General features: G+C 41.1%; 1 protein-coding gene across 1 annotated transcript in view; it reads right to left on the bottom strand.

Annotated features, from left to right (window-relative positions):
* Positions 1-20,343, bottom strand: part of LOC103177658 (poly [ADP-ribose] polymerase tankyrase-1) — an 81,573-nt gene extending 61,230 nt beyond the window's left edge. The window contains exons 1-3 of the mRNA XM_042344781.1: positions 20,067-20,343; positions 9,181-9,405; positions 2,219-2,314 (exon numbers count right to left, since the gene is read on the bottom strand). Of these exons, the coding sequence (XP_042200715.1) occupies positions 2,219-2,314; positions 9,181-9,405; positions 20,067-20,343 (598 nt within the window). The remainder of the gene's footprint in view (positions 1-2,218; positions 2,315-9,180; positions 9,406-20,066) is intronic.
* Between the last annotated feature and the right edge of the window lie 5,115 nt (positions 20,344-25,458).

Here is a 25,458-nt window from a genome sequence, read left to right as displayed (position 1 = left end):
AGGTGAGGGAAGGCAGAGTGGGTCATGGCTTGGATGTGGGGAAGAAAAGACAGTTGAGGGTCAAACAAGACACCTGGGTTCCTGACTGGCGGTGAGTTGTAGTGTGTAACCATGGAGGTTGATGCTGCCAGAGCTTGAGGTGCAGAGGCACTGGCGCGAGCCAATCAGGAGGGCCTGTCTTGTTCACATTCAACTGTAATTGCTTGTACATTAAAAATTTGAGTATATATTTGTATATGTAGATCAGCAAAAAAAATGTGTAATGGCTCAGAATTACATTGAAATGCTCAAGGCTTACTTAGTAAGGCTTACAGCGCCTTGGGACGTCCTCCCGACATGAAAGGCGCTCAATAAATGGAATCTTGTTGTTGTTGTTAGTGCTCTGGAAATTGCTGTTTGTACAATGTGGTAAATTGCACAGCAGCTAGAACAGAAAACCTGCACGTGCCCAATCTCAAATACAAACACTGGTATTTCGCCATTTCACAGGCCCATTCAAGTAGATGGAAATGCTAACCTGGCAGCGTATGCTTCCATTCAAATAATTCTCACCACAGAAGGAGCCAGCCCTGCTTGCCTGTGATGCCCACCTACATCAGCAGGTCCCAAGACCTCCAATGATACCATCAGGAGGAGCAAAACCTCAGCAGTTTATTTTGGAAAATAGTGCCCTGAAACTGTTACTCACTAACATGGAAGTTCTAAGCAGCTGAAAAAGTATAACATTATGTATGTGAACGATAGAGGCTTGAAGGGGTATGGGGATAAGGCTAAGATAGTGGGATTGAATTAATACCTTGAACTGCAGAAATGATGGGTCGAATGTCCACTTGTTGATTCTTATCGGCACCTCAAGGTTGTGGAAGACACCAACCTTTGCCAGGTCACTATTCTGAAGGACCACGATGATAAGTTGTGGAAGGGAGGGGCACTCATCGCACTTCAAGGACAGCAAGATCTCAATACTTGTGGCACATAAGACCAGTGTGCAAACAGTCCTCCTTTATGGTTCTGAGCTCCTGGGGTTTCCTCTGGTCCATTTGCAAAGTTCAGGATCAAGCAGTGAGGTGAATTTGTAGGAAACATAGGAAGCAACTGCAGGGAGGGAGGGCTCCGGCCAACACTGACCTGTCACTAAGCATCCTGGAGGCAGAGTCAGCTTCACAGTGGACACGTCTATTCGCCAAAGGCCCCTCACATGAGGACCTGGATTAATCAGCTCGTGCTGAGTAAGCCAAGAACGTAGCATTGAGAACATCAAGGTGGCTGGCATGTCACAAGCTGTAGTGTAAACATTCCCCCCACCACGCTGAAGGCCGATGTCCGCCAGATAGCTGATGAGGAAATTCGGGTTTAAGGCGACAGCTGCTGGAAGGCTTTACCTGGAGACCAAGTTAATGAACAAACCTTCGTACATCCAGTACCCAACGTCCACCCTGGGGTTCCCAAGCCTTGGCTCTTGCCAACCTGTAGCTAATACTTTCTGCATTTAGGTAAGCAGGATGCGTCCCTCCAACAAAAGAGTGTGCATTCCATTCCAAAAAAACTCTGAAATTTCTATGCACAGGCGGGATGCATGGAACTCTGTTTGTCTGGATACTCTTAAGCATGGTGATGGACACCCAGCTGACCAAAAAAAAAAGTCTCCTTCTGTGCTGTAAATGTCTAGTAATCTGTACACTACAAACCATCAAAGATCATTAATTGCTTGTACATTGAAAATTACATTATACAGAGGTCAATGTTTAACACAATAACAAAAAGTTTTCAAAAGTACTGTTTGACATGGTCAATTGAACCAACCTTAACAACAGTTCTATGATTGATGAGATCACTAATCCATAATCCATTTTTGAAACAACTATAATGACATTTCACAGTTTATTCCAAAGCACAGGGAAGCAGGTGGTACTGAGTGCTCAAAGCAAGTTATTTTGCATCCAGTAGCAGCAGATTCCTGTCACAGCAATTGCTAAAACCATCACCACAAATGCTTTAGAATTTACCAAGTCATCAGCTAGTGGGAAAAGCTGGCCTACCTCTAGTAATTGGAAAGGAAATGTAAATGCAGCATAGCAATTAATAACCAATTGGATATATAGTTGCACATTTCATTCAGTAATATAATCAAGCAGTATAATTGTTGTTTCTGTGAGGGAGAAAGACAGAAGAATAAATAATTCAGCAAAAAAGATAGTTAACATCAAACCAGTTTTACCTGTAAGCACAGCTTTTGCAGAAGGATCAGCTAAGTCTTGAGCAGTCTTCCCATCTGTATTCCGAATGTTGGGATCAGCTCCATGCTGCAGAAGAACTGTGCATGGAAAACAGAAGCAGTGCATCATTTCAGGGTCGCAAACGCTGTTAAATGGTGAGAATCTTCTAGGTATTGTGAATGAATAATAATACATCACAGCAAGAGCCTATGAAGCTGAATCAAGCAACAATCATACAGGATATGACCTTGATGAAATAAAAAAAAATCCATGGACACACTGTGATATTGAGAGGTAGCAATACCAGAACCACCAAGAGACAGTCATGTGAAACGGCCTCATTTTTGCTATGTTCATTATACCTTCGTTATGCTACCTTGTACTGAAAAAATGTTCCATCTTCACAACAACATTCCAAAAGGCTCAAATCTTCCATTTCATTCAACATATTTATACATTTAAACAAACATCCAAGCACATTGGCTGTATCGCATTATTTGTATAATTGATATACATGTTGATAATTGATTGAGAATGAATAAGTGCAAATGAAAAAGAAGAGTAAGCACTCAATCAAGTGAATCAGGGGGTGAGTGAGAAAGAAAGTCAGGACTAGTCCAAATGAGAAAAAAGAGGTATTCAGGGCGAGTGAGAGAAACACAGAGAGAAATACTGTTTTGGAAGCAAGGTTTTGTATGAAAATTGAATTAACAGTTCAGCAAATCAAACCCTATAGGATCTCAAACATTATATTGAATGTTGATGGCATCAATAACTGATGTGTAGGTTTTCTAATCTTACAAACTTTTCCTCAAATGAAAAAAGTAAAACATCATGCATCTGTGTGTTAATTTAATCAAATTCAGCTCTGATTCAAAGTGCAATGGCAGCAAAACCGTTCCATGATTAACAGGCACATGACTTAAGCAGACCAGTAGAACTGTTAGCAAGCAATGTGAAGTAAGTGTTCACTGAGCAATTTTTTACAAGTACATTGATAGGGTTATAAATATGGGAAGGGAGAGAGTCAAAGATATTCATCAAGGAGTGAGTCAGTGAATCTAGGGGTAGCGAGTTAGAAAGTCAGCAAGAGGGGTCAGCAAGTGTGTGTGTGAGAGAGAGAGAGAGAGAGAGAGAGAGAGAGAGCGAGCGATAGTCAGAGGTGCAGAGAGGGAGTGATATATAATATAATAATGACCAATTTATTATTGTTTTTTGTTTTGGGAGAGAGAGAGGTACTATCGTAACAATAATTCCTAATGAAAATTTTGGTTAGTGAATATTACTTGATGACTTTATATGCACAATGGCCTCAATTAATGAAGATAACAGGTTTTATATATATATTTTCTTTAATTTATTTTATTTATTTTGGTCAGCCGGGTCAAACCAAGCCTGAGATTTCCATGCATTCCACCTATGCCTGGAAATCCCAGAGATAAGATTGTTGGAATGGAATGTGCACTCTCTCCTTGGAGGGACGCATCCTGCTTACATAATTCTGCAAAGTATTAGGCACAAGCTGGCAAGAGCCAAGGCTTGGGGTCTCCAGAGTGTGCGTTGAGGTGCTGTTGGGAGTCTAAGCAGCTAAACCAATATAACTTGCTGCTGATCTTGCTGTCTGGCAAGCTTTTCCATTGCTTGTCCAGCTAGGACCACCCAAACCATTAGGGCTTTGGCTTGCAGAGTTAAAAGGACTCCCTGCTCCCAGTGACTGGTCTGCCCTTCCAAGTCCTGCTGATGAGCCAGGCTGGCTGCGCTGTTATCAGCAGTGCCATGAAGTACTGCCGATCCGGTTGGCTCAGGAACCGGATTACTGAGACCGCCACAGAGGGTTGGCTCAATTCTGACATTCCGAGAAAAAACGGAGAAAGAGAAAAGTAACTCTTTACTTTGGAGCAATAATAGGCAATCCCTCGAAAATCTAATAAGATTGTTCCTCCGCTTTTTAAAAAAGGGAATTTGAGTTTTATGATTGGCATAGTCTTTGGTGGGCAATTAGGTGGCTTTGCAGACCAATCCTAAAGAGACAAGTTTTACTACAAGTGGGACAGATGAAGATGACCCAGTTTGTGATGCAGTCGCAGCAGACTGACGCTCCTTCCTTTGTCTCTTTGTAAGTTTCCTTACTCCACACGCCTGTTTACCCAGCAGTAAGTAGGAGCCCAGTTGTTAGTCAATTGGCGGATCGCTTTTCCGGGGATAATAATCCCTTCAAAAAAAATAATAATTTGGTCACTCATTCCACGACTGTTTGGGGGACTCTGCTGTGTGCAATTGACTGCCATGTTTCACCCACAACATATGCAGTCAATTCACTTCACAGTATATTCTGTGAAGCGCATTGAGACATCTAGAAGACATGATAAGGCGCTATATCAAATACAAGGATTATTATTGTATTAACTCAAAGTACTACTACTATTTTTTTGCCAGAGCCACTTAAATCAGCAAACTGATATTCTCACTATTCATTTGCCCAAATGTTTGACCAATAGTAGAGGAAAATCAGTTCTTCAAGCTAGATTTAAGGAGAGCTGTATTTTATATGAATGTCTCGTCTATTCTTTGCTCTGTTCATAAAAATAGAATGTAGAAAAGGTATACATATCAAGTATCTCAAACAATTTATCTACCCAAACCAGACAGTTTGGATTTAATACATAACAGATGAGTTAATAAAGATGGGGAATAGTAAGACTATCATACTGTATATTTCACATTTTAGGACAGGACCACAATTATTGTTTCTGGACTTACACATTCCCATGTGCCTAAATTTTAATGTAACAGTCCAATCTAAGTGTGATCATTTGGCTCAGAGGAGATGCTTGGATGTCTAAGAGCTAAAAAGTAACATTGAGTTTCAGCATCAAACACTTTTGGCCACCAGTATGTTAAGCAAGCAGACAGCACACTTGTAAAGGTCAAAATCTTATCTTATCCGGCTAGTGGGAAACATATGGTATCCACAAGCAAAAAAGACACAAATGGCAATTTCAAGCATGCACTTATAAAAACCTGCATAATCATACTTCCTTCATTACTGTTTACCAATGAATGTTCTCTGCAACATAAACTAAAACAGATTCCATAACCCTGAGGTAATGTTGCACAACAGCTTTAGGTGGTTTAATGATGTGATGGGGAAGGACTTCAGTTATCAGGAGAGGCTACAGAAGGTGGGATTATTCTCCTTGGAGTAGAGAAGGTTAAGAGGAGACTTAATAGAACTTTTTAAAATTATGAGGGGATTCAATAGGGTGAACAAGGAGAAACTATTTCCTCTGGTGGGTGGGTCGGTAACCCGAGGACACCGATTTAAAATAGTTGTTAAAAGAAACAGTGAGGAGAAATTGTTTCACACAGCGAGTTGTTCGGATCTGGAATGCATTGCCTGAAAGGGTGGTGGAAACCGATTCGATAACAACTTTTAAGAGAGTTGATAATTATTTGGGTTTGCAGGGCTATGGGGAGAAAGCTGGGAATGAGATTGATTTGGATAGCTCTTTTCAAAGAGCTGGCACAGACACGATGGGCTGAATGGCCTCCTTCAGTGCTGTATAATTCTATGACTCTATGATGCAAATCTATTAAAAGTGAATCTTAATGGTAGGCAGTATTCATTTGGATTGGTTAGACTATAGAAATGTAAAGGAGTTGAAACCAATACCAGTCCACACTATCGTTAACTCAGAATGGTTGTGCTGTGCATATAGTGAATTCAAACTACTGTAAACCCTCACATTGATGGGCTCAATTACAAACTACAACAACAACAAAATTAAATTTATAGAGCGCCTTTCACGTCGGGAGGACGTCCCAAGGCGCTGAAAGTTTCAAACTACTCCCCTTGTTCTGAACAAACACTATTGTGATATATTTTTGTTAGTATCTAGAAGGATGTTCATTTAAACCTTTTTAACAATATTTTTTTAAATAGCAAGACTCCTACCAGTTTCCCCCAAAGCATAAGCTGCACTACATAATCTTCTCAGCAAGCAAAGCACTCTAAAAAACAAGCCAGTAAATGTCTTCCCCCAAGAAACGATTTTCAGTCATGAGTGAATTAGTTACAAAGCACTCGAGGGATTTAAATTAGTGCTTCATGTAAAGCCATTGAACGTTCAGTCAATCACATACGGCATCTTGAATTTCCAAAGGTTTAGTAATTCAGTTTTATTTAGGTCCAACAAACATATCAAATCATTGAACCTTTAGGTGACAACAATGAATCACTGTGCAGCTGTGCAAATAGACAATAGATTTAAATTGCTAGCAGATCCAGTGTTTAAAGGCTAAATGTGGAGCTCAATAGTGTCAAACATAGATTTTGAAACTAACAAGCATCTTTTAAAGCGCTGCTTGGCATACTGTAGACAAGTGCACCCAGCGCTTTGCGACGTCCTCCCGATGTGAAAGGCGCTCTATAAACGTAATTTTGTTGTTATTGTTTCTGCGCTGACAAGCCACCTTCACGCACTAAAGCTTGGCTGACACCATCTCCTTGTCATTGGTATCATGTCACAAAGGAAGTGATCAGTGGCACCATTTTTCCAGTATGCAGGAAGTGATATTAGCAACCACCTGATGTCCTGGAAGTCAGACATACTGTCGCACTTCACTCATAATGCAGCTCTGAGAAAATGTACCCAGGGAACCACATTATGAGGTTGTCCTGTATCTCCTCCAAATATACTTCACCATCAAGTTGCTCCTACAAACATTTCAATACATTTAGCACATACATGTCCAACCTCTATTCATCATCACTCTAACAGACTGAGAACACCTGGGAGAAAAATATGACAAATCAGATGAGCATCAAATGACCAAGTTGTCCACTTTCTTCAAGCAAACAAGATACAGATTACTTTTTTTTAAAACCAGAGATCAGATTGAGGGTTACAAAAAAAAGCCTGCAAAAGTCAACAGCATATCTTCCAGACCCTTTGAAGTTCAACAGCTGATCTGACTCAGAGCCCAATTTGGAGTCTGGAAATTCATCATTTTTATATTAGCATTTGCCTCCAGATACAGTTTCCAAATTGAAAGTGGTAAAATAAAATCAGCATCAGTGCTACCTTACCACCTAGAATAATGTTCTCTCCATTATTCCACTCAATTATTTTGGAAGTCCACAATAGTTGATGTGGAGTCCTGTGGCTCAGTGGTTAGAGCACTCGCCTTGCAAGCGAGACACCTGGATTCAATTCCAGGCAGGGCAAAACCTTGGGCAAGTTTCCTTACTCCACACGCCTGATAATAATCCCTCCAAAACAATAATAAATTGGTCATTTTCGATCCACGACTGTTTGTGGGACACTGCTGTGTGCAATTGGCTGCGGCGTTTCACTCACAAATATACGGTCAATTCACTTACAGCATATTCTGTGAAGCGCTTTGAGACGTCTAGAAGACGTGAAAAACGCTATATGAAATGCAAGGATTATTATTATGCAACAAATAAAACCAGGATGCTCCAAGTAGTTTCAAAGAGTGCAAAGAACATAGTTGTGGGTGGCTTTTATGTTTTACGGTTAAATTAAACCCAATAATTAAAAATGGAAACCAAAAAAAATTAGGTAATATTGTTCCTCATTTGCTGTGAATAACATAAGCCAGTACAGAAAAAAAAACAAGTGTGTGTGTACTTATCTCTTGTACTTATCTGCCTGATCAGACCTCTCAACCTTGTGCTGTTGGTTTCCACGCCATTAAATTCCAATGATGTGATTTTGATGGAGCGAGCGCAACTAAACTATATATTTTTTTACATTGAGTTTGACTTTACTCCTCATCACAGCCTGATATAGAAAGTCGGCATGCATATAGGTAGCTATGATAAAGCAAGAAGCAACGTTTTAAAATTTTGGGGTAGGAGCTTCAACATAACATGTTGCAATATGCTGTGAACCAACAGGAATGTGATAAACCAGAGTGAACAGAACACCAGGCTTCCATAAGTTGTGGTCTGCATATCCAGCAAAAGTATTGTAGGATTGTAAAGTGTTGTAAGATTGCCGGCTCAAACTCAACATTACTCTCAACAAAATCACAAACTTGTACCCAACTTTACATATAACCAGCAAACGTGGTTTTCTTACCAGTCAAGAAGATGAGGCTTCAGAATTTTTAATAGTGTTGTTTTGGGTTAGAGATAGAGATATTGTGGAGATAACGAGATAGGAATTTCGAAAGACTCTCAGAGACTGAGACACAAAGAGTGACTCAAGAAACAAGCAGGTAGATGCACAGATGCATGCACATGCACACATAGTCATAAAGACAGATGATCCAAAAGAGAAAAAGGGAAAGAAAGAGACAGAGCAAAATAAGGCCTGGCACAGTGTGGGATACTAGTAATGATTAAACTTTTTTTAAAAGCCAATTTGTAGTGTGTGATGGCCAATTATCCACACTATTTATCCATGCTGGTCCCAAATAGCATGAACTGTATCCAGTTGCAATTATAAAAAGTTCACACTAAACTATGGTTATCTTAATTAGGCATTACAAGCAACGCAGTAGAGTCCTTGCTCACACTCTTAATCCATTGGGCCCAGCTAGAAAGTACCAAGTACACCAGGAGATTGGGTGTCTGTCTATTCACAACACTCAATGCGAGCTGTGTCATAGTGGTTTAATTTTATCTGCATAGGAGACAGCATTTTGTGCCATCCTGAAGCCCAAACCAAAGGCATAAAAAGTTTAACAGTGCTGTGCACCCAGCTAGTACAGCTTGACCATCAAATTCACTTGCTCTTTAGGCAGGCAGACATCTGATTTAGAGATCTGCTACCAAGTAAGAATATTTATAATGGGAGAACATGGTTTCTCTAAGATATTTTCCCTAAAGTTTCAATCTCTGAATTCTGAAATATCACTCTGCTTGACTACTGCTCAAAAATATCTTCGGTCTGAATTCTTGTTAGGAATTTTTCAAACAATGTAAGTTACTTACCAATGCAAACATCAATCTTTCCTTTGATTGCTGCCTCGTGGAGAGGAGTATAATTCCAATTATCCCTGGCATTTGAATCTGCCCCATGACACAGCAACAAACTGACCACCTCGGCGTGTCCAAATGAGCAAGCATTGTGCAGTGGAATTAATCCTCCATCATCACGTGCATGAACATTTGCACCATTTTGTAAGAGATGTTCCACAACATCCTTTCGGCCAAAGCCTGCAAAATAAAACAATTTTTTACTTTAAAAGTCAAGTTCTTAAATTCAATCTCAATTGTTAGACAATTAACTTTCAGCTATTTTAAGGGTCTTGGGTTATATGTAATACAGTTAACAATGGTACACTGAATGGGGTATTCAATAAACATTTAAAATATACAAGTACATTTTTCTCTAAAGTCCAGAAGCAGCTTCCAAGTTTAAATAGATTATTAGTACTAAAATAAGGAAATGTATTCAGTCAGCTTGCTCAGATAATAAATTCAGACTATTTCAATTCAGATCCATGAATTGAAAAACTGCTACTTTTAATCTTATAAATGATTAATTTGGTTCTGCAAAGGTTCTCACCCCTAAATGTGTACCTTCAGCTCCCCTCTCGACTCTCTACCCCTCCTCGCTCCCTCCCTTCCCTCCCCTCACCCTGACCATTTCCCCACTGCTCGGGTCCAGACCCAACTGACCAGCGCCTTGGGACGTCCTCCCGACGTGAAAGGCGCTCTATAAATGAAATCTTGTTGTTGTTGTGTTGAGTTGTAACTTTTTCCCCGTTCGTCCCAACCATCGTCTTACAAACAGACCATACACCGTGGATATATCCAAAGTAAGATTTATTGCAATTGCAAGAGGTGATTCAAGAGCAGTCAACAGTCTCTAAGACAGTCAAAAGAATGAACTCTTGCACAGAGTAAGAAATAATGAGGGAAGGGAGCTCAGGTTAGGGGAGGATTCAGGGACGTTAGAGGCATAAGCTTATCTCCAGATGGTGTTTGTGTCAGACAATGTCTTATTCATTTCAAAGTTGCAGAAGTTACTGCTTGTTACTGCTTCTCTGCTTCTATGGAATGTCCAGCCAGATAAGGATGCAGTTGGCATTGCCAAGTCTGAGTTTTCCCAAACTTGTTTTTTTTAATGTTTCAGCTAATGTTTGATTTAAAAAGACATAAAATTATTTCTGGGTATAAAAGATTTTTCTACAATTTCACTACAATTTCATTACAATTTCACAGTTGTAAAGCGCACGGCGTACTAAGTGGCTTCTCTGTGACATGCAAGTTCCCTCTCTATGTGAAATTTCACTATACGAGAATCAACACAACGTCCCAATCAATGCCTTACAGCGTAACAATGAGATGCATCAATCAGTGTCCTTCGCATTGCCAGACAACTGACTTCCGCATTAATCTGCTTGTTCTCCAGAATTTAAGAGACTCGAGAAGCACTTTTTAGAAAACATAACAGTATTTTGTTGGACCTAACAAACCTATGCCTCATATATACTGTCCAATAATACAATAAACAGTTGCAAGGTTAAGAAATAGAAAAACCCTGACACCATAACTATGACACTAGCAGCGTTATCTAAAGTTAGTAGACAAAGAAAAACAATCTTGACCTGGTGGTAACCTCCCAGGTCAGGCATGTACCTCCTTGATGACACTAAAGATGAAGAGCGACCCAGAGTTTAATGAGCCCTCCTTTTACGCATTTTTTAAACTCCTCCCCTTCCAATGTATCACTGGGTTTCCGCTCTAGGGCCCATGTAACCCTTTTCAATGCATCTCTCTATACCTCCTCCCAATAATTTTGTTGCAACATTCACCCATGTCAGACTGTATTTCAGGGCAGTACACTTGGAATTATACTTTTAGTCCCTGGACCGCTTAAAAGCAAAGCGATTAATTTTAACACAAACTCTCTATACAGACTATCTACAGCAAATATCATTAGAATGAGGCAGAGCATTAATAAAAACAAGGTGTCCTTGTATCTCAAATATCAAAGAACACATAAAAATGAATGAAACTAAGCAAAGATGCAACTGACCCTCAAAGAATCAGAAAGATCAGCAAAGCTCACAAACTGAGTATCAAAGGAGTTAATTAATGGATGTTTTGAAATCTATTTAAAAAGGGAATTCAAATGTATACATAAGCGTGGTCCAGGTGACAGCCGGGCGGGTGATTTTATGCGGCCCGCGATCATTTCCATCATTCTAACTTCCCTCCCTCCCTGGTGAATGTTTTCCCAGGGTAGCAGCAGGAGCTGGTGGTTGGGAGGCTCAGCACCCAGACCCTTTATTGCAGTCTGTCAGGAAGGCGAGCGCGGCTCTTACCTACCACGTCTTTAGCAAACAACCACCAGCTCCTGCCGCAGCAGACAGTGACAAACAATCCCCCCAATAATAGATAAGGCATTGATGCACCAATTACTGAAACATTTTGTGAACAAAAATTGTATAAGACCAAACTACAGCTATTTAGGGGACAATCTTTACTATGTAATAAAATATCAGCACCTTCTGAAGGTAATTGGAAGTAGTCATTTTAATGTTGTTGAAAATTCTTTAAGCTGTAGTTTTATTGCTTGACTTGAAGTGATATTTTGAACTCCTTTGAGATTTTCTTGGTCTGTTGTCTTGACAAGCAGAAATGTGAATTTGCATTGTACTGTAAATTTATAAATCAGTAGGATTAAGAGTAAGAAATTGTAAAGCACTGATTTGGGGAGAGATAATACTAAATAAAATCACGCCCTGGTCTGTTAGACCAGAGCCTACTCTTCGGTTCCCAAACAAACAAATTGTTCCCTTCAGTTGCTAAAATAGCTAAGAATGGTGTTTCCTGGATGAAACAATTGGATGGTCACCACAATTTGCCCATCTTAAAAATGCTAATGGTAGCAATGCTTTTCAGTCTCCCAACTAAGTAATGATATCCCTCCAGTGGACCATTAAACTGAATTCATTACCTCCAACAAAACTGGAATTGTAGCCTCCAATTATTCCTAATCAGTCAAGCTGGGTACTTCTGAAACCAGGAATTAATTCATTTTGAATACTGCTTCCAGGGAGCAACTGGAGAAAGCCTAGAATCCACAATAATGCAGTCTCATCATTTGGTGGTTGCCAAACCAATATAATCAGCAGGTCAACTGCCAAGAGTGTACTTTACTGTATTGTATTGAAAAGGCCAACATTTGCTTCTTATATTTGCTTACTTATATAATAATAATCATCCTCTGAAGCACCTTTCAAGTTAGGATGACATCTCAAAGCTCATCACAAGATATATTGTAAAGTGTAGTGACTGTATTTTGTAGGGGAACATGCAGCCAATTTGTATGCGGTAATATCCCGAAAGCTTTGAAGTGAATGACCAACTTTATCTGTGGGACTGTTGACCAAACAATAGGAGAAACTCTCTCCTCTTTTCAAATAGTACCATAGGATCTTTAACAACCACCTGAACAGGAAGACAGGACCTCGGTTTAATGTTTCACCCAAAAGACAGCTCCTCCAACAATGTAATACTTCCCAAGCATTGCATTGGAGTGACAGCCTAGATCGTGAATTCAAAGTCCAAACGTGGGGCTTGAACCCACAAGGTTCTGACTCAGTGACTGGATTTCTACCAACTGAGACATTCTCCCCATCAAACCAACTCCTGCCACAGCAATGCAAAATTTACAGCATGATTAAACTAGCCAGGCTCAGTGGATAGCACTCCACAAGCAAATGCCTGATGTAAAAGAACCATTCATCAGTTTGTATCTTTAGGAAAAAATTCACGTGGCTCCTAAACTTGAGACATAAATAGAATGAGTCCTGCATTTTGATCCACTTTCAAGAAACTGTACACTTAAAATTCCATGCTTTGAATAAGCTGAAGCTTTTAATTTTGAATCTTTCTTTCCTCGTCCATAGTTCATTATTCTCTGTGTACTACATCTGGGTTTATTTAATTGCTCCATTGTACAAATAAACCTATTTGATTAGAAAAGTCCAGTGACAGCAGCTTGTAATACCATTTTACAAATACCATGGTCCATCTTCTAAAAGATATTTACGCTACCGCTAGCATGAGATCCTGCTTATTTAAATTATATGCCTTAATATGATGAAAGTTCTGAACAAATTTTTGAATTGTAACAGCAACCCTTACTAGGCCCCTCAAATATAGCCCAAAATGTTGGTTCCCAGGCCTTCATATTGATAGTTCAGTGACTGCAATTGGCCATTGTACAGTGATTGAATGGAAAAAAAAGTTCTAGAAACAGAAGCAAAGCTTTTTTTCCCCCAGTTGTGCAGTGGTTGCAAATTTAGCATGAAACTTCTCTGGAGGAAATAGGCCTTTTAAAAAAACAGCTGGGGTTGAGATCTGAAGACATACTCCTGACAATTTTCTAATTTTTATTTTTAAATTCAGTACAATTCTTCTCCACCCTTCATTTTTATTGTTTTCAACTGATCACCTTCAGAGTAGTAAAACAAATAGTTTTAAAACAGAATTTTGTATTATAGCTACTTTGAGATTATCATGTTCATTAATAGAGCAAAACAAATTTTGGCAAAAGTAAACCTTTCTCCTATTCTATATATTGCCCCCCACACCCCCCCCCAAAAAATACACAGACACAATTTGCCAGTAAGTTGGTAACCTTAACACCTCCAAATTACAAATTGCTCAGATCTTGCAGTTAATTACCATTACTTGCAGTTAGGCAGAATAAATTGACTGGAATTTTCTGCATGGAGCGCAGAATGTCTAATGTTTAGTTTTCATACTGGATATTCAACATTTTGGATACTAACTGGTATTTTTGGGGGTTAGCCAGGTATCTTGACATACATTGAAACCCATCACCATGCATGTATGCAAATCAAACTGATTTCAATGCATCCCATCTATACATGGAAATTTCCCAGATATTTAATGGAATGCGCATTTGTATAGCGCCTTTCACGTTGGCAGGACGTCCCAAGGTGCTGGACAGAGTTTCGACCCGAGCTGGGAGACGGGATCGGGGAGGGTGAAGTGTGGGGGGAAGCAGGGAGACCAAAAGCACGGTCAAAGAGGTGGGTCTTGAGATTGAAGGAGGCAAGGGAGGGTGTGAGGCGGAGGGACTCCGGGGTAGAGTTCCAGAGGGTGGGGGCAGAGTGGCAGAAGGCCCGCTCGCCAATAGTGGGGCGAGCGAGGAGGGGAACGTAAAGCAGGCTGGAGCCCGCTGAGCGGAGGGAGCGAGCAGGATGATAGGGTGTTAGGGTCGCAGAGGTAGCAAGACCATGGAGGGCTTTGAAGATGAGGACCAGGAACTTGCACTGTATCCTCTGTGTGATGGGAAGCCAGTGGAGTCGGGCGAGGATGGGGGTAATAGGATCACAGAGCCTGGTGCGGGAGAGGACACAGGCTGTAGAGTTCTGGATGATCTGCAGTCTATGGAGGGAGGAGTTGGGGAGGCCGACATGCAGAGAGTTTGCATAGTCACGCCTTGAGCTCTGAGACGCCTTCCGGCGTGGAGGGCATTATATAAATCCAAGTTGTTGTTGTTCTTGTTGATGTAATGAAAGCAGGTAGGAGGGTTTTGGTGGCCTGCGGAGTGAGACAGTGGCAGAGCCGGGCGATGTTGCAGAGGTGGGGGAAGGCAGAGCGGATCATGGCACAGCTGTGGATTGGAAAGGATAGTTGTGGGTCAAACAAGACCCCAAGGTTACGGATTGGCTTAGTAAAGTGGAGGGTGCAACCATGTGGAGTCCTGTAGCTCAGTGGTTAGAGCACTCGCTTTGCAAGCGAGAGACCCGAGTTCAATTCCAGGCAGGTCAGCGCGAAACCTTGGGCAAGTTTCCTTACTCCACACAGAGCCTAATAATAATCCCTCCAAAAACCAAAAACAATAATTAAATTGGTCATTTTCAATCTACGACTGTTTGTGGGACATTGCTGAGCGCAATTGGCTGCCGCGTTCGCCCACAAATATACAGTCAATTCACTTTACAGTGTGTTCTGTGAAGCGCTTTGGGACGTCCTCCCGACGTGAAAAGCGCTATATCAAATGCAAGGATTATTATTATTATTATGGATGGTGATGCTGTCAGTGCCTGAGGTGTGGAGCCAATTAGGAGGGCCTCGGTCTTGTTGACGTTCAACCGAAGAAAATTAGCTCTCAACCAGGTCTTGATGCCTGACAGACATTCTGTCAGTGGTCCTGGAGCCAAGGGTGGAGACAGAGAGGTACAGTTGGGCGTCATCTGCATATATGTGGAAGTTGACCCCATGTCTGCGGATGATGTCACCAAGAGAGAGCATATAGATATTGAAGAGGAGGGGACCAAGGACAGAGCCCTGAGGAACGCAGCATGAGACGCTGCGTGAGCTAGAGGAGAAACCATTTGTGGAGATGAAGTGGAGGCGATGTGAGAGGTATGATCTGAACCAGTCAAGGACAGAGCCGTGAAGCTTGAGGTGAGAGGAGAGGCCGTGGATGAGGATAGAGTGATCGACGGTGTCGAAGGCAGCAGAACAGTGAAGGAGAACCAGGAGGCAGAGGGAGCCCTGGTCACAGATGGACAGAATGTCATTTGTCACTTTGACCAGGGCTGTTTCTATGCTGAGGGCGGCACGGAAACCCGACTAGAGGGGGTTCATGAAGGAAGTGGCGGGAGAGGAAGGAGCGAAGTTGAGAAGCAACAACTTGTTCTAATGTACCTTCAGCCACCTTCCCACTCCCAACGCCCTCCTCCCCTTCTGACACCAACTCCCAGCTCTGGTCCAAAACCTGATTGTCCAACGTCTTTCCGACATGAAGGGCGCTATATAAGTGTAATTTATTGGTTGCTGTTCTATACATATGTGGACCTCAGACTGGTTTGGACACTTTTTAGCACGGTGATGGATTTTCCCCAAGTCAGACACTGTGCAACCAAAAATAAATCTGCCCTATACTCTGAATATAACACTAATTATTGAAAAATCTCAAACAACTCAAAAGCAAATAATTAAAAGCTTGCAATAATGAAATTAAGCACATTGGGATATCCTCACGATGTGAAAGGCACCATATAAATGTATTCTACTGAAAATTAATCTTAATTTTTTATCTTTTATCCCAATAATAGGCTTTGTTTTACTTTAAAAAATACACCCTTTCAGCTAGTGCATAATTTATCAAAATTATATATAAAATATATTGCCAAGCCTCTGTTTAGTTCTTGAATTCTATTTTATGACATAGGGTTTATGCAGTATACACTGTATGGAATTATGTATACTGCACCATTTTCAGTGAATTGTCACAGTTATGTCAACAATTTGCAAATCCAGCAACAGAACTGGTGGCTCAGACAAAATGAATCATATTGGGAGTCCTGCTCTTGTGGAGTGCAATTTACACCCAAATATAAGTGTGCCTAGGCAAATTGCACAGGGCTCATTCTGCAGTCTCTGCTAAAAGCTCTTAGGTTTCATATCACAGCATAGGAACTTTGTACTGTGTTCTTTAATGCCATGAAACTAAATTAGTCATGAAAGTAGCGATATAGCCAAGTTTCCGCCATTTCAATCTGTTCTATAGCAGGAACTATAAATCGTGATTCCATATAAAGAAAAATGTACATAGGTCCTGAAAATATTAAATTAAGTAATTTTTAAAAGACTTAGTTTAAGATTGAACTCCACATAATTTTTTAAACCCTCCTTTTTTTTACTTTATTACATCGTGAGTTGTTCTATTTCGCAAATCTTCTAGAGAATTATATTGATTTAAGTGTCCATATTAACCTAAAACAGCTGTACAGGTTTCTAAGGAATATATATATTGTCCACATATTAAAACTACAAAAGGCTGCTGTATGCAATAATGTAAAAAAGCAAAGAAAGGGAAGTCTATTGCTCTAATCCACCAAGATAGCTTATTCCTCAAGATTTGCACAATCTATCCATTCATAGAACCTATGCAAATCATTTATCTCATGGGGGAAATGATGAATAAATATTCCCTGACCTCCAAAGTAATAAAAATTGCAGATTAATTATGTGCCTTCTCATTTCAACTCTTCACCGCAGGTCTGCTGCATTCCATACATAACACTTCCCCATCCCAGCAGTTTGGGAATCAAGTCTATCTTATCTGTTATTATCCAATTTCTCAAAAGTCTATATAATTGATTACTAAAGCTTTACTGGCCGGGAATTGGTTTCATCCATATTTTACAACTTAGAACAATGAATATGTGAAATTATATATGTACAAACATAGCTAAATCAAATTATTTAATTCTGATAATCGATTTACATCACCAAACAATAATATTGCCAGGTCTAGTTTAATAAATGCTAGTCCCTTCACTGTAATGTATTCACTTATGCCACCCAATACTAATTTGACATAGAAGTAAAAGACCTCAGTCAAGGGGGCAACATAGGACAAGGAGCACTTGGATCTTTGTAATACTTTGTCAAAACACTTCTGAATGCTTCACATGTAATTGTTTCTAAGTGTAGCGGCTGTAGGCAAATGCAATAGCTGAGTCCTACAAACAAGGTCCCACAAACAGGCATGAGGTAAATAACTAACATTCTGATGCACTCTCCGTTGGCCAGCATCAGAGAAAAAAAACTTTTCTTTTCAAGAGGTGAGGTGTCATAGGATCTTTGACGCATCATCCAAAGAACAGCAACTCCAACAATACTGTTGAACTCGAGACTGATTTCAAAGAATTCAAGGCATACTATAAAGTAGTGTTACATTTGGCAAAACTTAATTACATTTTGTTTCTGCTTTCCCTCACCTCCACAACATCTCACGTCTCTAACACTTCTTTCTCTCCACAGGCTATGGAGACAATCACTAGGATCGCCTTCTCAAATACAGAAGTTGCCAGACTCCCCAACTCCTTCCACGTAAGCTGTAGGCCAACCAGAACCCTGCAGCCCACACCTCAATTCAAAATTCTTATTCTTTCAAATGCCTCTATGGCCTCACTCCACCTGATATCTATGACCTTGTGACCCCTCTGCCCTGTTGAGCAAACATCGGCCTGCTTCATGTAGCCTGTCCAAAGTGGAAGAGTTTTCAGAAATTCTGGGAACCCGGCTCAATTAGTAGCACTCGTGCCTCTGAGTCACAGATTGCAAGTCAAGACTTTGAACTCTTAAAAAGTCCAGGCTGACACTCCAATAAATTTCTGGGCATCTGCCTCATTGTTGAAAGTGTTGTCCTTTGGTTGAAACATCTACCTGTTCCGGAGGATGTTATAGATCTAATGGCACTATTCAAAAAGAAAAAGGAGTTTCTCCTGATGTCCTGGCCAACAAATCCCCAAATAAGATTGGTCATTCACTTCATGATTGTTTAGGGAACATTTCTACAAGCAATCTATCTGATATGTTAGGGCTACAAAATACACAGTGATCACACTTTACAGTAAATTCTGTGCTTTGAACTGTCCTCCCAATTTAAAAGGCACGATATCAACCACAAGGGTTATTATATTTTGTCAGCTGGATGTCTGAGACATGCAGGAGCCCAGCACATTACCAAGAGTATCCAAATCACTAAGTAGTTTTATTAGTGATAGTCAGTCCCCAGTTAAGCTCTGAGCTGCTACCTACCCTGTGTGAAGGGCACTATATAAATGCAAATTGTTGTTAAGTCCCCACCTAGAAACCATATCTATAACCTACTCACTCTACTGTCAACTACTGTATTTGCACAAATACTGCTTATACCTAAATCTATTTTGCCATTTCGATTATTTTCAGTAATCTCTTTTCTCAGTTCTGCCTCAGAGAGTGCTTTTGCCTTCCCCTATTCCCTGCCATTTGATTTATCTTTAGCTCGTTTTATAATTTCTCATCCTAATCACTCTTTTCCTTTTGTTCTTTCTCGGAATTATGTTTCGCACCTTCTTATTACAGAACTTGTTAGCATCATATCAGTGAGATATTCTGTGTAGCCCAAGATCAAAACATCATTTCAGCTTCATGGAAATGGAGATACATTACTGAACAAAAAAATATTTTGCATGTGTAGGCAACCACACACAAACACCCATTTCTTTTCGTGAGGCTGATCACATGCCACAATTCAGCTTTGTCTATATGGCAGGGTCTGGACTATTATGTCACTGGATCTCGCAGTGTCTCCAGTCAGTCAGGTTGTGCTCTCTCTCTCTTTCAAGTCAGTCCTGATTGCAGACATCTTCATAGATTTACATTACATTTAGATTTACATCCTCTAAGAGACTAGATTTGTTAGTCAGTATCTCAGGTCACGGCGTCTCTCCTACTGACTCTCAATACAAAAGCTTATACAAAAGCAATACAAAAGTTCTCAATACAAGAGCTTATTCTTCCTGCAAACGGTGCAATGATATAATATAGCGGCAGTTAAATGGAAACCATCTGCGTACACATTCGGCGAGAATGCGGTTTACTCTCCTACAAAGACTTGATCATTGTATCCTGCAACCTTCAATTCCGCTCTCAACCTAAACATGTCTACGTGATTTGAGTGAATTGACGCTCATTAGAAAGATGGCATTGTGTTAGCCATACAAAAATATTTAAAATGCAAAAATGTGCACAAAATCCAGTCGTGCAGTTCAGCGCAGCGCCCACAAACCACACAGAGAATGAAAGCACTGAAAAAACAAGGTGCATTTTGTGCGTACAGACGGGAGAGAAGAAACAGATGAGCTTTGAGCGCATTCACATACGTGAAAACGGGAGCTGCTAAAGCAGCAGCGGCGCCGCTCCCTGAGCCGAGGCCACAGAGCCCAGGAGGCCGGAGCCGGGGCCTCCCGCCCGCGGCCTGACACACACACACACAATGGCCGCCCGCCCGCCCGCCGCCCCTCCCCGGCCTCAGGCGGCACACAAACCTGCGGCGAAGTGGAGCGGCGTGGACTTCCTGCCGGCCATGTCCTTGGCGTTCACGTTACCCGAGTCGACGAGTCTCTTGACCCGGGAAACGTCGCCGTTCCTGCAGGCCTCGAACAGCTCGCGGCCCGAGTCCCCCCCGGGGCCCCCCGCCCCAGACGGGCTGGCGCTGCTGATAGCGGCCGTGAATCCCGGGGAGTCGGGCCTGTCGGAGCCGGAGGCCGGGCCGCCGTTGGAGTCGAGAGCGGCGGGAGAGAGCTGCCCGCGCCGCGCCGCCATCTTCCCCGTCACTGCGGCAACGCGGCGGCGTTAGCGTCAGCGGCACGCTCCCGAGGGGAGAGGGCGTGCGCGCTCCCGCGGCGATCGCGATATGTGCGCGCTCCCAGGAGAGCAGCGCGCGCAGCTCGCGCACCTCCCCCCCCACCCACCTCACCCACCTCACCCTGGCGGAGGAGGGGCAGTGAGCACGTGGTGGTGATTGTGACGCATAGGAGGAGGTGGGGCTGAGAGGGAGGGACAGACACAGCGACACAGCACACACAGGGCGTGGGTGTGGGCAGAGAGGGACGTGCACTGGGTTCGCAGTGGAGTCATCATAATAATAATCCCTCCAAAACCCCAAAACAATAATAAATTGGTCATTTTCAATCCACGACTGTTTGCGGGACATTGCTGTGCGCAATTGGCTGCCGCGTTCGCCCACAAATATACAGTCAATTCACTTTACAGTGTGTTCTGTGAAAGCGCTTTGGGACGTCCTCGCGACGTGAAAAGCGCTATATCAAATGCAAGGATTATTATTATATTATTATTATCATCACATCAGCCCCGGAGCAGATAAACGTTTCCGGATGGTCACCCCCTCATCAGAATTGGCAAATGTCGTGAATGGGATTTGCGCTCGAGTCAAACACGATTGCGATTGCAGTTCGGTTATGCCTGTTCTTCTGAAGTACACGGCTTACCTTAAAACTATGTTATTTTTAAACTTTTTCTTTCAACGGGTGATTTCACCCACAAAATACACGGTCAATTCACTTTACAGTGTATTCTGTGAAGCGCTTTGAGACGTCTCAAACCACGTGATAAGGCACGCTATCAAATGCAAGGATTATTATTATTATACCTAATAAATAGTCATACACCTGCTGACTCAGTTGCTCGCATTTTCACATCTGAAACAAGGTTGCAAGTTGAAGCGCTGCATCAGGGCTTTGCTCTTACAAGGTGACACTCGAAAGCAGTACTGGGAGAGTGTGGCATTGTAAGAGGTGCCATCCTTTGGATAAGAAGTTGTGGGTTCAAGCCCCATCATCAGACTAAGATGACGCTCCCAGTGCTGAGGGTGCTCGACATTGTGGGAGGTGTTATAATAATCCTTGCATTTGATATAATCCCTAATCACATCTTCGCAACGTCTCAAAGCGCTTCACAGAATATACTGTAAAGTGAATTGACTGTATATTTTGTGGGTGAAACGCGGCAGCCAATTGTGCACAGACGTGTTCCACAAACAGTCGTGGATTGAGTGACCAAATTATTATCCTTTGGTTGTGATGCTAAATCTAGATCCTGTTTGCCTGTTCAATTGGACCTTAAAGATCCCACGGGAAACTTGAAAAGAGTGTCCAACCAGCTCTTAAAATCTGTGTTAATTTTAATCCCTGTGTCCTCGTTAACAATCCCGCAAATAAAATTGTTCATTAATTTCATTGCTTTTTGTTGGACAGTGCTGTAAATCAAGGTCTTTTATGCGTGTTCGCCTACAAAATACTACAGTCACAACACTTCAGAGCAAAATACCTGTGATGGATTTTGATTTGAAACACCTTGCTGAAGTGATAAAGTAATATATCAAATGCAAATTTATTATTATTTCCAAGTATGAGCTATGTTGAAATACAATCAAAACAATTGAAAAATTGAACAAACTGGTTTAATTGGCTTATTCTTTGTGTTCATTCATTTTAATTATTTTGCATTATGTATCACCTTGTTTTGATTTAAAAATAAACACAGATTTTAAAACTGATTGGATTATTTCACTCCTAATGTTTACTCTCATATTGACAGGGCTGGCCTGAAATATATATTTTCGATATATTGGTTGGAGTTAAAGAGACGTATTTGTTTTCAGGACTTGTCTTCACAACTATTGTTTTCCAATGGAGGCAGCAGATGAATGGAAAATGGATTTTAGTGGCAGCGACAACAGCCAATATCAAAACTAACGCGATGGTGATAGCACACATCATGTTCAGGACACAAACATGCAATTATAGAATAACCTTACAGATTTTGGAAAGGTTTAACGTTATGCAGAAGCAAAATTTAGAAGAGAACAGGAATATTTTTCATGAGCGTTCCTTAGACATTATGATTGGGTTTCATGTTCATACAACAGATCAAAGCTTAACAATTACACAGAAAATAGCTAATTAAAGAAATGGTAGCATTAAAGCATATACAATAACAAGCAATTCTTACATTTGATACAGAATGTAAAACATCCTTTGGATGAGATGTCAAACCATAGTCCCATCTCCCTGCTTTAGTAAATGTTCACGATCCCACAACACTATTCAAACAGAGAAGGGAGTTTTTTAAAAAAACGCTGTCCTGGCCAGTTTGTCGTTCACTTTGTGTTTGTTTATGGGATATTAACTGCTGTGTTTACAGGTACACAGTTGCTACAATTTATAGTAAAATCTTGTGAAGTGCTTTGAGATGTCCTCCACATGTGATAAGGTGCCAGAAAATTCAAGGATTGTTATAATCTAACATTGAAACTCAAAGCACTTCACAGATAATTAGTGTCAAGCACAGTGTACTTGTAGGCAAACACAAAAGTCAGTTTGCACACAGCAACTGCAAACAAATAAGCACAAGAGGAATTACAACAACTACAAGATTCCATTTATAAAGCGCCTTTCACGTCAGGAGGACGTCCCAAGGCGCTGCACAGTTGGGTCATGACCCGAGCAGGGGGGAAATGGTCAGGGTGAGGGGGGAGGGGAAGGGGAAAGGGAGGGAGGGGGAGGGAGGGAGCGAGGAGGGGGGAAATGGTCAGGGTGAGGGGAGGGAGTGAGGAGGGGGGAAATGGTCAGGGTGAGGGGAGGGAAGGGAGGGAGCGAGGAGGGGGAAGAGAGTCGAGAAGGGAGCTGAAGGCTCGGTCAAAGAGGAAGGTTTTGAGACCGGCCTTGTGGAGTCCTGTAGCTCAGTGGTTAGAGCACTCGCTTTGCAAGCGAGAGACCTAAGTTCAATTCCAGGCAGAGGGCGAAACCTTGGGCAAGTTTCCTTACTCCACACAGAGCCTAATAATAATCCCTCCAAAACCAAAAACAATAATAAATTGATCATTTTCAATCTACGACTGTTTGTGGGACATTGCTGTTCGCAATTGGCTGCCGCGTTCGCCCACAAATATACAGTCAATTCACTTTACAGTGTGTTCTGTGAAGCGCTTTGGGACGTCCTCCCGACGTGAAAAGCGCTATATCAAATGCAAGGATTATTATTATTATTATTTGAAGGAGGAGAGGGAGGAAGCGGCGAAGGCACTGGGGATAGAGTTCCAGAGCCTGGGGGCTGAGAGGCTGAAGGCCCGACCACCGATGGTAGGGCGATTGGGGCGGGGGACGTGGAGCAGACCGGAGCCAGAGGAACGGAGGATATGGGCAGGTACGTAGGGGGATAGTAGGTTGGAGAGGTAATTACCAATTAATTTGGAGAACTGTTGGCCAGGACACAGGGAGAAAACCCTTCTCTCTCAAAATAGTGCCCTGGGATCTTTAGCAACCATTTCAGCAATATATTATGAAAAGACATTAACCCGATTTTTTTTGTCAGGGGTATGACTTCATGTTTTTAGGCAGTAGGCTGTGAACTATTTAATGTGTTGGGAACTGCCACGGACACTTATGGACCTGTGAGAAGTCCAGTTCTTTCAGCCTATGAGTAACTGTGGGGAAGAAACATTAAAGATATATTGCCACTTTCTTTTTTATTTGAATTTCAGCATGTGTGCACCCACAGAAGTGTATTCTCATCAAGATGAGGCATATAATTGCTGGGAAATTGAACATTTTTCCAATTCAGATGCCCTGTATCAGCTTTCAGCATTCCCAAAGTCCAAAGTATAGTAATGTACTTTAATGTCACACTAACCTTTCACCTTCTACTGTCTAATAATGCCCCATCACAACAACTTCAAAATAACATTTTCTCCTACACCAGTGAGTAAACAAAAAGATTATTTGTGTCAATAATTAATGTTTGAATGAAGCCATCCCATCTATAAGTTTTTTCCTCTTGCAACATCGGTTATGTTTATGGTATATCTGAATGAGATTGTAAATTTCATATCAATTAATAGGCAATTAATCTCTAACTGGTCCACAGTTTGTGCTATGGACCAGTTAGGAAGTTTCGAAATGTAATAACTACAAGGTCCTTACAGTTCACAGATTCATTTCATCAGTCTTGAATGGAGTCGAAGAAATGTCCCAGATGTAAATGTACTAATCTACTGTATGACCAGGTTCACTTACAGCCATGCAAGTGCTGTCTTTAGTTGACTGCACTAAGTTGAAGTTTTTTCAAAGGAGAAAACTAAAAAAAATAGCTATTGCATTCTGTAAAGAATCATTTGTAAATTTGATGTTTGTAGCAAGTTACCTACATTTATACTGTTTAAGCAGTTGGCTGATTTAAACTTCCCATATCCACATCACATTGCATCAGGGCAGGATTCCAGGGCAATTCACACTGGCTAATAGACTATTTATCCTACATATTTTGTGGTAAATTACTGCAAAAATAGCAATGATTTACCATGAATAATACTGCATAAATGTAGATATTTGAGAAACTTTTCTGAATAAATTAAATAATGAATTAACAATTATATGTGGTTTAATATCCCCATTAATGAGAATCACAAAAATATAAAATGTAAAATCTATCTGAACATTGAATATCTCAGAGGATTTGATAGAAAAGGTAAGGAGCAGGGAGAAGAGGAGGGAGAATTTAAGTTTGTTGACCAAAATCCATTGTATAGAGCTAGGTTTTTAAGAGGATTTTGAAGGCTGAAAGAGGAGACAAGGCGAAGGCATTTTGGGAAAGAGAACAGATTAAATAAACAAGACATCTTCCTAAAATACATATCACTGTATTGATATCTGTATGCTGTTTAAAAATATAACAAGGAAAAGGTTACTTCTAAATGGACATAATAACATAATGATACATAACATTTTCTCTAATTAAGTACATTTTTTGTGGTTCCTAAAGTATAAAACAAAAGTTGTAGGTTTCCACGTTTCCTAATTTATAATGAGTGTTTTATCTTGGTCCGTGCTGAGACATCTTTGGTTACATTGTGCCAGAGAA

The sequence above is a fragment of the Callorhinchus milii genome, unplaced genomic scaffold, assembly GCF_018977255.1.
Source record: "Callorhinchus milii isolate IMCB2004 unplaced genomic scaffold, IMCB_Cmil_1.0 Scaffold1, whole genome shotgun sequence".
NCBI lineage: Eukaryota > Metazoa > Chordata > Chondrichthyes > Chimaeriformes > Callorhinchidae > Callorhinchus > Callorhinchus milii.
Note: the sequence above shows the minus strand (reverse complement) of the source record. Positions and strands in the feature narration are given on the sequence as shown.